At 39.5% G+C, this 13,909-nt stretch overlaps 1 protein-coding gene across 1 annotated transcript; it reads left to right on the forward strand.

Annotated features, from left to right (window-relative positions):
• The first annotated feature begins 830 nt into the window (after positions 1-830).
• Positions 831-9,341, forward strand: cth (cystathionase (cystathionine gamma-lyase)). The gene is made up of 12 exons (XM_017413286.3): positions 831-1,066; positions 2,240-2,321; positions 2,460-2,555; positions 2,695-2,804; positions 3,000-3,134; positions 3,263-3,320; positions 4,018-4,095; positions 4,499-4,651; positions 6,203-6,324; positions 6,727-6,779; positions 7,027-7,165; positions 8,903-9,341. The coding sequence occupies exons 1-12, from the start codon at positions 881-883 to the stop codon at positions 8,918-8,920; spliced, it is 1,230 nt and encodes a 409-aa protein (XP_017268775.1). The 5' UTR covers positions 831-880; the 3' UTR covers positions 8,921-9,341.
• The last annotated feature ends 4,568 nt before the right edge of the window (positions 9,342-13,909 follow it).

Raw genomic sequence — 13,909 nt, forward strand, 5'->3', positions numbered from 1 at the left:
CTTTTTAGCTGAATGTATATATTTGCAGGTATTGTTGTTTAGCCAAAAAGTAGGTGATCATTTTAAAAGACATTTAGAATCAATGCATGTAAATGCATGATGATTGAAGAAAATACAAAATAAAATGATTTTAGGTTGGATGTATTGTTGAATTTGAGGATGAAAGCAAGGCCATCATTTTGAAGTTTTCTCCACACTGAAAAAATAGAAACAGATCCGTGACTTTGTTTTAAATTTATTCTAAAACCTGATGATCAACGCGCACTTGGAATGACAAAACTCTGATCATCTTGTTTCATATACACACACACACAAAGCAAATAAATATAAATATGGTGTTTTTTCACTGCTAGTTATTACAGAGCACTTCCACCCCCTGCAGTTCAAGAAGGGAATTACAGTCTGACTCATCTTCACTGCCTGCTTCCAGGCATGAACCATACACCCAATTTCTAATTAAGGCAGGCTGCAGCAGCTGCTAAATGGTGATTAATTTACTTTCTAATTAGATTACCACTTGCTTTTATAACGTGACTTCAAGGCTTTAAATATTAATTAGTCTAACACGAGTTTAGGTAGGATTTTAGGTGTGAAATAATTTATTAATATGCGAAAAAAAAACACTGACATGAGCCTCCTCCCTGATTGAAACAAGAAGAGTCGTTGCATCAGACGCAGCACACAGGAGGAACGCAAACAACGTGCTGTCGTAACACGGACCGGACGCCCCCTGCTCGACAGCCAATCAGAGCCGCCCTCCGCTCGTCGGCGAGCGCCGATTGGCGGAGAGGGGCGAGCTTTCCCATTTAGCCCTGCTAAATAGTATTTCCCCTTTACTGAGAAGCGGTAATGCGCACTCGAGGCTGAGTTACTCGCAGCGATGGAGCCGACGAACAAACAAGACGAGCCCAGCGGCGTGTTCGCCGGCTTCCGCACGGCTTTCAAGTCCTTCGCCACGGATGCCATACACGTCGGGCAGGAGCCAGAGCAGTGGGCGTCCATGGCCGTGGTCCCGCCGATATCCCTGTCTACTACCTTCAAACAGCGCTCACCGGGAAACCACGCCGTAAGTAGCCTGATATTACTCGGTTATTTAGGGATGATGAAGAGGAGGAGAAGGAGGGGCGAAGAGCCGGTAGTTCCACGTGACGGAAACACATCCTTTAAAATTAGCTATAAATTGATTCAGCTGTGAAATATGTTGCAATGTATTAAAAATAAGCCCACACCCAAAAGTAATAATGTAGTAAAACGTTATTTTTATATATATAATTTAGGCTGAAAGGGAAATCAATCAGATAGGAAGTTTGTTTATATTTTTACTTTCTTCCTCACTGTAGAAATGACCCTGTTGCCATTATCTGCAACACCAAACTAAAAGCAGCATGTTTCTTTTTTGCTTCCTTCACTTCCCGCATATTGTTCATTTCTTTGCGTTCTGGCTGTTTCTGTCAGTGATTATAGAGTTGGTTATTCACAAACTGGTTCAAATTGGGACAATGCACTGAAACACAAAAAGGAAATGGCTCTTCTGAGTTGTTGAGTCCCCCCCCCCGCTCCTGTTTCCCAGTTTTAACATCAACCTTAAGGTGTGTGGATAGTAACAAGAAAAACTACACTCAGTTTAACTGAAGTTAACAAGGCAGCCACACCTACTGACTCTGCCAGATCTTAAATGGAGTAACTCGTCAAACTGGACTGAATTTCATCTTCTTCTTCTCTCTGCCTAAACCGTCCTTTCAGCGGACACTTTGCAAAACATCTGTGTTTTCTTAATGTATTTCCGAAGGTTGTTTTCTGTGAACTGGTAAATGATTTGTACAAACCAAACAAGGTCTTATAGCTGGAGGGGGGCGCAGGGGTTCGATTGTTAGATAGGTTTGGTGTTCCAGGTGGCCTTTTTCACTTTGGGTCAAGTATATGAACTCCATATTTGAACTACGGTTATTAACAAAGCAGCGTCCATCTTAGTAGTTCAATATGGTACAGTTAAAGCCCTCGTCACTGAAGAGAGGAAGAGAAAACTTTGTAACGTCGAGTTCATTTGACCCGGAGGCCTCAGGAGGGTCAATGATTTTTAGCAACAGTCACAAAGTACTTTTTTTTTGAACAGCTCTGTTGTTGAAAAAAATCACAAGCATTTTTATGGATTCGGTGCAGATTCTTAATAAGTCGTAAAGCAGTTGTCACACACTTGTATGAGTCATGAAGATTAAAAAAAAACTGTCTTTCTCCTTAGGGTTTTGAATACAGCCGGAGTGGAAACCCCACCAGAAACTGCCTCGAGAAGGCCGTGGCGGCGCTGGATGGAGCAAAGTACTGTAAGTAAATCTGAGCACAGCAAAGTTTAGTTTTGATCATTGCCTCAAACAGATTCACATTTTTGTTTAAAGCTGATAGCAGAAGACAGGCTTTTAAACTTCTTCCACCTTTGTGCCTTTTCTCGTCCCCCACTGCAGCTCTTGCCTTCGCCTCAGGGCTCGCCGCCACGGTGACCATCACCCACCTGCTCAAGGGAGGCGAGGGGATCGTCTGCATGGATGATGTGTACGGAGGTGAGACTCCCAGCTGCGCAATGTTTTCTCACACTTTTCACACCCTTTTTTTCCCGCTTATGTTGTGAAATCACATGAGAGGATTGAATGACGCTAACAGAGTCTTCCTCCCTTTCTTTTTCTTTTTTTTTTTTTAAAGGCACAAACCGCTACTTCCAAAGAGTTGCAGCTGAAGTTGGTCTGGATGTGACTTTAACGGACTTCACAAACCCGGAGCTGCTCAAGGCTGCTCTGAAGCCCAACACTAAGGTAGGTCAAGGAAAGATATGATAAGAGCGAAGAATGAAAAAGAAAGCGTTGTCGTCTGTTTTGATCTGCTGTTGCTGCTTCTTTTATTGACTTAGTCTTTTTTTTTCCCCTGCTAACTCAAAGCAGTCTACATGAGTCAGCACTTTGTGTAACTACATGTTACAAACACAACTACCTCTCTTTCCTCTCATGTAGCTGGTGTGGATGGAGAGTCCAACCAACCCCATGATGAAGGTCGTAGACATCAAGGCCTGTTCTGAGCTGGTGCACGAGCACAACAAAGACATAGTCGTGGTGGTGGACAACACCTTCATGTCAGCGTATTTCCAGGTGATGCATTGTTCTGCTCTTTTGATTTTGAAGCCGTGCTGTAATTGTTTCCTGCACTCATATTCCAGTTCAGGCGTAAAAGGACCCATTGAATGATTAACTCAGGCGTTTGTCTTGTTTACCCTCAGCGCCCCTTGGCTTTGGGCGCTGATATCTGCATGTATTCAGCCACCAAATATATGAACGGTAAGATTTAAACATGTTCTTACATCAATACAAACACAATATATTGTAGTGGAAGAAGAAGTTAAAGGAGTTACTTGAATAAAAGCATATATATACTTTATAGAGCGCTACAAAAATACAACATTGTCATTTAAATCCAAAAATAAGAGACTAACAACAGTGAAAGTTTTGTATTTTACAAGAAGAAAAAGACTTGAGTTTCTTATCACTTATCAGTCAATAAAACAACTTTTCCTGCCATAAACAACAGTGGAAAGAGAGTTCACCTTAGCTATAAAGTGTGCAAACTCTTTTGTCACGACTATTATACTGAAAGATGTCATTTTATTCCTCTTTACTGGCAATAATAACCTGTTGGACAAATGCTTAAAACAACAATGGATGACCTAAAGGTACTCAATATATAATTCTGCAGAAGTGGCACACATGTACAAAAAAATAACAATGAAAAGAAGATAAGTTAAAAGAAAGAACAAGTTTTGTTTGGGTTGTATGTAAAACAGGTAAATAGCTGTGAACTGTTCAGTTAGATAAAAATATAACCAATATCAGGACTTTATTCTTGTATAATCACAGCATACTTTGAAATATTCTAATTTAAAGCTTATTATAATGAAAACCCCACAGTCTTGACTTTGTGTTCCAACCACAGCAGCTCCTTGTGACTTTAGCTGTTTGGTTCGGTTTGTTTTGGCAGGTCACAGTGATGTAGTGATGGGTATGGCCTCACTAAACAGGGACGATCTGCACAAGCGACTAAGGTTTCTACAAAACTGTGAGTAAATACAAAATGTTTCTGGTATAAATGTAACTCATCGTAGCACGAGAGACTACTGCTGAAATCTTCTTTAGTCAACTGATTGGATGTTTTATGTTTTGAAATATTTGCTGACACCAGTTTACTGAGAAAGTGGAAATGTTTCCTTTCCGTTTCTTTAAAGCTGTTTCCCACCTGCCTTGTTTTCTGTAAACGTGCTGCTTGAATCTGTCCTGCATTCATCCAGCAAACAACCAACACATGCTCCTCCAGGGGCCAAAGCTCCGAACCAAAACAAACCTTTTCAACGGGAGGGGATTGTTCAGAATTCTGTTGTTCACCTGGATTTTGGGCGACTTTGTTTGTAACCTCTGTATTTCTTTTTTTATTTTTTTCCATGTGATTTTTTGCCTTGGTTCAGCCCTCGGAGCTGTACCGTCTCCCTTTGACTGCTACTTGTGTAACCGTGGACTGAAGACGCTGCATTTGCGCATGGAGCAGCACTTTAAGAACGCCATGGCTGCTGCTAAGTTTCTAGAGGCCGATCCCCGAGTGGAACGCGTCCTCTTCCCAGGTGCGTTCATGTTTCGCCGAGACGCGCCTCTCGTTATTTCCCTGTCGCACAATAAAGCTGCCTTTTGCATATTGGGCACAAGGTAGTGTTTTTATTTTTATTTTATGGGGTCTGGAAGAATGCCCGTAATAGTAATAATGTTTCTAGTAATAGAATAAATTAGCATTTTATGTTCTGATATGAACAAATCTCTGCAGAACAGTAAAGTCCTGCTTATGTACGGTGTTTTCAGTCTCCTTTGTGTCAAAAGTTGCTTTTCATTTTGAAATAATTTCCAAGAATCAGTGCAAGTTAAAACAGAAGAGCGCTCATGAAGCAAACAATGTATCTTCTCACATGTAATCTTGTTAACCTTTAACTGCACAATTTAATTGTTCAGCACTCGTCGCTCCAGTTCACTCTGATGTTGATGCCAGTACACAGTGTGACTGACCTTCCTCTCCTTCCACCCCGCTTTGGCACTGTAGGTTTGATAATTATTCACCACTGCTGGCTCTCACATATCAGTGAAACATCCCTTTATGACTTTATTACTCCATATCTTTGTGTTTTGGCTGTTGTCAGTGTTATTTGCATCTACATTTATCTATAGTCAAAACTGCAGAACTGTAATAAAAAGCACCAAGTGCTCCATTTAAATTCTTTCAAAAAAACCATTTTTATTTCTGCAGAAGCATTAAAAGAGAAAAGAGAAACACCCATTAATGGTAAAAGGATTTTATCTATTATTAGCTGCACATTTGAGCTTATAGTTTGGTTCTCAATGATTTGAGAACAGTTTTTTTCCTGTTTTATTAAGGAAAATGCAGATAGTTTTCAGAGTCTTCATTGTTTGGGGAAGAGTGTCATGACGCCTCATAATCGAAGTTGTGAAAGTGGAGGAAAGTCTATTTCATCATCATCTTCCTCAGCAGCAAAAATCCCTCTGTGGGGGAGGTGTGTAATAGCTTATAGGTCAAAAAGTAAATGATAAGCAACTTCTAGGGCTTCTTGTTCTAAAATTTGAATCTACTTTTACGAAACACAACAAACAATAATTATTTGTGTGGCAGCCATGCAAAGAAAAGATTCCTAATCCCTAAAACGAGCACCGCCTCTCCCTCTGTAGTTTGCTAATGATCACCTGAAGCAGCAGTCTGCTTTAGAAATAGTTCTCAGTGCAGCCAAGATCAAAATATACCTTTTTATATTGATTGATTTTATTTTTATTTTCAAATATATAGAGAAGGTGGTCTCATCTGTTAAACATGGTGTTGATCGTATTGTGGTATGGGTCTGCATTGCTGCACAAAGTAATTGACTCTGAGCAAACAAAGGTGGGTCACTGCCACACCAACGTGTTTCAACACGTCACACTGCTGCTGGATAAAGCTCTACCTCACACACAACGTTTTGGCCCTTTGACACGTGAACTTTGACCCATTTTACCTCTACTTTCATGCCCAGTTCTTCAAAAAGGCTGTTTAAAAGCCCCTTTTGTTCCTTTCAGAGTTTGGATGGATTTATTGATGGTGTTGTTGTGTTTTGTTTTCTTTTTTCCTCCTGACGTAGGCCTGCACTCCCACCCTCAGTACGAGGTGATGAAGAGGCAGTGCACCGGCTGTCCAGGGATGATCACCTTCTACATTAAAGGGAAACTCGAGCATGCCACCACCTTCCTCAGCAGCCTCAAAGTAATTAATGAGAAACATTTTTTTCCCCAAGTCTGATTGTTTTTCTTCCTTTTTTTTTTTTAACGGGTGGTGTTCTGAGGCCTTAAGGAATTTCTGGTAAATACACCAGATATCCACAACTAAAAGGGACATAAAAGAAAACAAAATAATAAATCAGCTTTATATTACATCTGTGAGGCAGCAGCAGAGTTCTAAAGTACTATTTTGGGGCATTTTGTTGTGGAGATGCCAGACATGTGAACCCTAAGCTCACTTTTATAGTTCAGATAAAGTTTTATGCTATGATTACTGCTATTGATCCCCAAATTACTGTAAAAAGAGGCTTGGAAGTGCAAAACGTTGTCATTCACTTTTTTTCCATTATTTCACCATATGTTTCATTCGTTCTTTGTTTTATTTTAGATGTTTGCAGTAGCAGAAAGTCTTGGTGGATATGAAAGTTTAGCAGAACATCCGTAAGTATATCCGAAGTCTGTTGAAAATAAAAAAAACAAACAACCTTTTTAATGTTTTTTTTTAATGTCCATACCTTTTTGCTATAACTTGGGCTGCAATTTAAAGTAAAGAACCACAAGAGGGCAGCAGAGATCAAGAGGACATTCCCTATCAGACTCATACAACCCAGCTCAGCTCTCTGTTGGACCCTTGTGATGTTTTTCTGCACATTTCTCATTCATGCATCGTCTTCCATCTTAATTTCAGGGCCATCATGACCCATGCGTCGGTGCCAGAAAACGAGAGGAACACTCTGGGGATCAGTGACACTTTGATCCGTCTCTCTGTTGGCTTGGAGGATGAAGCTGACATCATTGAAGACCTGGACCAGGCGCTGAATGCTGCTGTAAGTATCGGACATCACCAGACAGCAGCAGGAAGTCTTCAGTTTGTCAGCTGCCTGAGAAAGTTAGGTTCATGTGGTGGACACAGATTGACAAAGCTCTAAATACGTTTCTGGTCTGAAGAGAATAAACCAATCGAAGCAGCTGGTTTGCAATAAAAGCATCCAAAAGGAGTTGAATCTAAAACCCTACATCAGTTTTTAAAATATGAAATTTATTAACTACCAGTTTATTTTATCAACATTTCCCCCTCTTTCTTCACCTTATTGCAAATGGGAGTCCAAACTTTTCTGATACCAACTGTTTTTAATACTGGAGATGGAAAAAAAGAAAAAATTTAAAGGTACCTCACAAAAAATCTTCCCAAAATGTACTGGTACGTTATGTGTCGCAGCCTGGTTCACATCCCGAGACTTATTGTGTGAAAGCTGTAAAAGGAGCCACATGTGTGACTTGGTAATTATTAAACTGGGGATAAAAGCAGCGGAAATTCTTTTCTAGATTATATCAGAACTGTGTCCAAAGTCACGTGAGTTTATAAGCTTTAGGTTAATTTAAATCAGCTGCGTTAAAACGTTTATAATCCACTGAACTGATTCCACTTCGGAGCCTCTTGTTTGTTTTTTTTAAGGCTCGCTCCTAAGCACAGGAACTAGTGGAGAGGAAGACATGTCATAATGAAGACAAACAGGCCTGAGGACTTAGTATGAAAATCATCTGAATGTTTACAGACAGACAGCCCAGGAGGCTTACAGACCAGGATTGAGTTAGGTGTGCAGAAAGCCCCCCCCCGTGCTGCATAAGCACATTTCTCACTCCTTGTATCTGTGCTGCAGTCAGTGCAGTGTAGTTCTCCTGCTAAGCAAAAACCTGTTTATATGAAACTTAAATGGAATTAAATCTTCTTTGTGTTTCCTTGTGGAGCCATACAAACACTCTCTTATCTTCAAATAATTTGGATGATTAATTATCTGCACCCTCTCACTTTGTTTCTGCTGTGAAGAAATTCTAATAAGTTCAGCTTCCAAGGCAAACAGATGGCTCATCATAAGGACCGCGGAATCTATTTAGAACTTTGTGTCTTGGTTTCAGGCTTTTCTCACCCCCTGTGTGTTTCTACGCATGGCTCTGCTCAGATCTTTCAGACCTTAAGACTCCAAAGACACAACTAAATGAAACTACTAGAAGTCCTACAGCTCATTTAAAAACAGTTCAGTTGCGATTTTGTCGCATTAAAAATGTATTACCTGAAATTTAGTGTGCCAGTTTGGATTTTTCACCTCTCATTAGCAGCTACTGAAGCTGTTACCATTTGGAGGGAGTTTAAGTTTTCTCGCAGTCTCCTCCAGCCGTGCCCTGATCTGCAGCCTGCACCTGGTCTCCTCAGCATTCAGATGTTGTTCCTGCGTCTCCTCTGCTTAGTTTCAGATCATAAACTTGGAGGTTGGTTAATCACCTGGCGTTGTCCAATAGTTCGCTGAACATTTTATTCAGTTTGTGTGTTTTATTATTTGTTCCTGTTAATCTGCTTTTGACTCGCTGTTATCACAGACCGTCTGCCATCCCACTAAAGTTCGTCAAAAGAAAATGATCGATTCTGCTCCCCAGAGATGCACTTTTTCAGATAAATCCCTGCAGGCCATTAACTGTAACCTGATGTTGGGATTTTGTCTTTTTGAGTGGACCGGGTATTGATCTCACTGGAAATTTTTTTTGTCTTCTCCTGTCGTCTTTAATAGCATCCAAAGAAGGAGTGAAATGTCTGCAGGATGTCCTCGAGGCTGAGGTTTCTGTGCCAGAAGTTCCTGAAAACCTTTTTTAAGAAGTGAAGATCAACACGTTGCTTTCAGGGAACATTTTGCTTTTACAAAAAAATGCAAACAACTCCATCTGTGAATAATTAACTCAAGATTTTACATGGTAATCATTTTAATTGCTTTACTAAAGCACCGGTTGTGTACTTATTTATCTTATGCTGGTTTTGCTTTGTTTACATGTTTGTTTTTAAGATTTCTTTTTTTAAAGGGAAAAATTCCTTTATGTCAAAACTGAAATGATTTCTGCTGAAAAATACCACACAAACACACATATGCAATTACGATTTCCTCTGTATCTTTGGTCTGAATAGTATGAATCTACAAATGTAATCTGTATTAAAAATTATTTCTTAATACCCAGCTGTAAACTGACTTGACTTATATTTGAAACATGTGCTGCCACCTGCTGGCCAAATGTTTAAAAATATCTGTTTACATACAAAGAGAAAAGGAGACGAGACCAGTTAGTGTTTTGGTTCTTTTTGTAAAGAAAAAAAAAGAAGTGGAATAATTTGCTAAAAGAAAATATAAAAATAATGTGGAGGTAGTTACATTTCTCAGCAGTAATGACTGAAAATGTTTTTTTAAACAAACAAAAATTAGTTTTTCTTTAATATTTAAGCTACGTCAAAACTTTGGTCAACATGAACATTTCCTCCCATTTTTTTTTTGACTGCAGTGAGTGTTTTTGCCTCCGTTTATTTGTAATGTTATCAAAATGTCAGATTTTAATGAAACTTTTAGGAAGTAATCAATAGATGTACCTCTACAACGATTTAATTTTAGGAGTCAGCCCAATTAAACATGGCTGCCACAGCCAAATGACCTTAGAAAACAAAAACGACATTGTTATGGTACTAACTGAACATCGACGCCCAACACATCCTGAAGAAGAAGTAATCAGTAACATTTTTATATCTTTAACTTCTTGAAGACCACGTCTCCCTTTTGATTGTAAGGTTCAGTGGAAAAGTCATTTTCCTGTCACCTATATGCGTGTAATGGATTTTACAGCTCGGAGGAGTTTCTCCTCTGTGTGAATCTGTTGGTTTGTTAAATTGGCAAACATCGTGCAGCCTCATGGATTTCTCTGAAACCTTTAAAAAAAAAAAAGAAAAGAAAAAAGCAGTTTGTTGCTGCAAAATTGATGAGACGTTGGTCAGAAAAGACTTAGAACTGAGAGGTGCCGGCCGCTGATGTGTTTGAAATTCAGTTACCAACACTTGTCCCGACTGCAGCTACCTCCTCATTACTCAGAGTGCTGAGAGGGTCCTGGACAACATTCAGCATTCAGCTGTTGTCAATGTTTCAGCCACACAAACTCAGCCAGAGTCTGTTTTTCCTCCTCAACCCGTCAGATAAGAGTCAAAGATGTAAACAATCCACAGATGATGCAAATATCAGACATGGATTTTGTTTTTACTACAAGCTGAAGCTCCTTCTTTGCTGTGTTGCATCACCTGCTTGCCTTTGTCTGCACACCGTCACATCTGAACGCATGTAGGCCACACACATCTGCAAATAAAAACGGATCAGAATGCGAAGGAGAGCTTGCCTTGTGACAGTAAAGCAGTTTGAAGTATTCGTTCAGGTTCCCAGAGATTAACTACACACAGCTCAGACGTGTTTGTTAGTCTGTTTTCTCCCTAAAGCCTCCTTTTATTACTTTGTGAGCTTGAAAATCGAACGTGCTTGGAGGAGCGGCACGAACACGGGACCTGTGCTGGGAAACGGCCCGTGCTGTAAGGAAATAAACAAAGCTTTGACATTTGGACCGCCTGGCTTTTCTTAACACAAATCACAAGTTAAACGAATTGATTAAGGTTCGGAGCCTCAGTTCTCTCAGCAGATCGATTTGTTTTGACATATTCGGTTCAGTTTTTGACCTGAAATGCAGATGAAGACAAAAGGACAGTGTAAGCAGAAAGCAAAAGGTGGCAGTAGGGGAAAATCAGAGGGGGAGATGAGACTGAATCCATCCAGGTTAATTAGCAGCAGGGTGCAGATGTACAGACTGCCGGCTGGCTCACCAACAGATGTTAGAAGTTATTTCCTTCATGTTTAAACAAAGGACTGAAGAAATGACAGCTGAATTTCTTTGGACAATCCTAGTTTCAAATGGTTCAAACAGTCCTGCAATCAGGATCTCTCTGAGAGAACTGCATCATCATATATATTACATATTAGATATTTTTGTTATGTCTAAGGCAATAATAGTCAAAACATCCCATCCTCAGAAGGACATTGTCTTTACAGATGAACACAGTGGGCAGCTAACAAAACAGGCAAACTATTCCTGATATTAATAAACCTTTGCACAGTGCTTCTTTGCTTTGGTTATTATGAGATGGTGGAAAACAAACATGTTGTTCACTCATTTATTCGGGGTCGTTGGAGCAGATAGTGTAGTGGCGATAGACAGATTGTCCATCCATCATGGAGCCAACGCCGAAACAAAACAACCCTGCAGAGCCTCTCAGAGGTGCCAACATGTTCAACTTTCTTACTGCCACCCCATAATACACTCATCCAGCCTAAATATCCTGTTTACCTGTGTATCCTTTTTGGAAAAACATACATTTCTATCATTTTAACTATTCTAAATAAAAGCTGTATTGACTTGTAGTTCCCAGTCTACTTTGCATTTCACTGATTAAATATTATTTCTATTTAACTAAATTGTTTGTGGCATGTTTGTACATATTTTAGAAGATTAACAAAAATTAAACATTACAATGCTGTAAAATGTTGATTTGAAGACACACATAGTTCTAGAGTTTAACCTCTCAACTGAGGTCCTTTTAATAAGAGAGAAAAATAAATACAAAAAAGACAATTTTCTGTAATTATAGGAAATTATATTCTGTACGGTGCATTGGGTTTATTTGCTCTTTTTGTGGAGTTGAAAGTCTTTAAAAAAAGATAAAGGATAAACAATTCTCAGCCCAGATACACACAATGACTTCTTTCAGTAATATCAGTGGTGTCAGTCATTTAAAGAGCAGTAATTACATGTCGTTAGGGGTTGACTTCTTCTCTTGAACACCGTGTTTGGCAAAAGGAAAACGGCGTAATTACTCTGTATTGATCTTGAGGAACATCAATTACGCTGCTGTTCTGGGAAAACCAGGAGCAACACAAATTGCGGAGCTGTGATTTGATAAGTGGGTCGCTACTTTAACTCACTGACAGCTGCTGAATTGAACTGCAACTCTGAGCCCACAATAAACATTTCCAAGAACGTTGCCTGGATTTCAGACGTGAGTCTGCGAGTTAGTAAATGTCCACGCTGCTGTTAATTGCAATGACACGATGAAGGGGTGGAAAAAATAAAAACAATATGCTGGGAAAAAAAAGGTACTTGTGTGCCTTAAAATAGGTAAGATAAGTCACTTTCCCTGCTTTCTCCTGCACTTTTTTTATTGAACATTTACTTTTTATTTATACTGTAACCAGGGAAGATTTAATTAAGAACTCAGTTGTTTACTTGTCTGTATTCCTGTTACAGTAAAGATAGATCAGGGCTGCAGTCAGGCCTTAAATGTGAAGACTAAAGGTCACGAGGAGATTGATCTGAACACACTATCAAACTGTGCTCACGCGTCATTTGCTGGAAATCTCTTTCTATATTGTGCACAGTGTCCATGTTTTTTCTTGTTTCTTGTTTTTTTTGCCCCTGAAGACATGCATATTCTTTGTTTACATTTTAATAAGTCACTTATCTTGTGAATCAGCAGAGCCTTTCAGCAGGAATAAAGCCTGTGTGGAGAAATGTTTAAAAAAAAAAACCCCACAAAAAATCGTTTTTTCCCCCACATCTCGACACAAAGTAAAGGCTGAGTTAAACACGGAGAAACACAGCCATTAGTCAGCTTGAACAGAAGACACCTTTCCAGGAGAATAAGTGTCAGTCGCTCCAAGATTGTGCCTCTGCAGCAAGACTACCTGGACTTCTGCTGATGGCTCCCGGCCAAGTAGCTACTTGGTCGCCTGGATGAGCAAAATCCTGTGGAAAAGGTTTCAGCGAGCATCATGACCTGCTGCTACGGCTGTGGGAGTTCAAAAAGACCTGTGACTGTAAAGAACAAAAAAATATTTTCTATGACCCGTCACCAGTTCGAGGAAATGTTACTGAACCCTGTATGTATTGTGATGAATGTACTTAACTTAAGACAATTCTCAATGATGCTAAACAGGACTGTAAACTTTTTTGTCACTGTGGGAGAATTTGATTTGGGCTCATAAAACACCCAGATGTTACATTAGAAAGAGACGTTGCACAAATCACATTTTAAATATAAATATATATTTTAAAACTATGTAGTCAGTCGATAATATAAAATGTTTGCAGCTGTGATTTCCACACGGTTTATATTATTCTTGGTTGTAGAGGGCCTGGAACCTGTCTTTGCTGTCAAATGGGTACCTAGATCGACTGCCAGGCCTCCACAGAAACAATACATACAGTAAAACAAGAGAAAGATTCTTGAAACCACATTCTTTCCAGCGCTCGATTTTTGCCTTCCTGCTTCCCTAATACATGTGTTTTCGGACTGTTGGAGGACAAAACTCACGCAGGCACAAGAAAGAAAATCTGCAAGCTCCTGCACAGCTGAGATTGGATATGGGAGCAGGATAGAGCAGACTTCACGGTGGGCAAAACATCTCCTTTTTTAGTAGTTTCTAAGAAGCTGCACAGAAAAAAAACCCCAAGAAAGTATGAATCACTGCACAAAGAAGAGGTAAGACGAGCTTGCAATAAAAATGTGAGCAGTCCATTTGTACTGTAACCCATAAAGTAATGACAAAACTCATTATTTTGCAGAAAGTGTGAAAAAAATCACTTAAGAATATGTTTCCAATGCTTCGGATGATGTTCAAGCTTTCCCACACAACACAAAGATTAAAGAAAAGCAAAAAAAAATACAT

This window comes from Kryptolebias marmoratus, linkage group LG24 (assembly GCF_001649575.2).
Source record: "Kryptolebias marmoratus isolate JLee-2015 linkage group LG24, ASM164957v2, whole genome shotgun sequence".
Lineage (NCBI taxonomy): Eukaryota > Metazoa > Chordata > Actinopteri > Cyprinodontiformes > Rivulidae > Kryptolebias > Kryptolebias marmoratus.

What these genes read in the sequence shown, in the direction of transcription:
- cth (XM_017413286.3), top strand. Translation starts at nt 881, where the DNA reads ATGGAGCCGACGAACAAACAAGACGAGCCCAGCGGCGTGTTCGCCGGC. An exon ending in CATGGATGATGTGTACGGAG is followed by an intron (nt 2,556 to 2,694) that starts GTGAGACTCCCA and finishes TTTTTTTTAAAG; the next exon opens with GCACAAACCGCTACTTCCAA. An exon ending in CCTTCCTCAGCAGCCTCAAA is followed by an intron (nt 6,325 to 6,726) that starts GTAATTAATGAG and finishes GTTTTATTTTAG; the next exon opens with ATGTTTGCAGTAGCAGAAAG.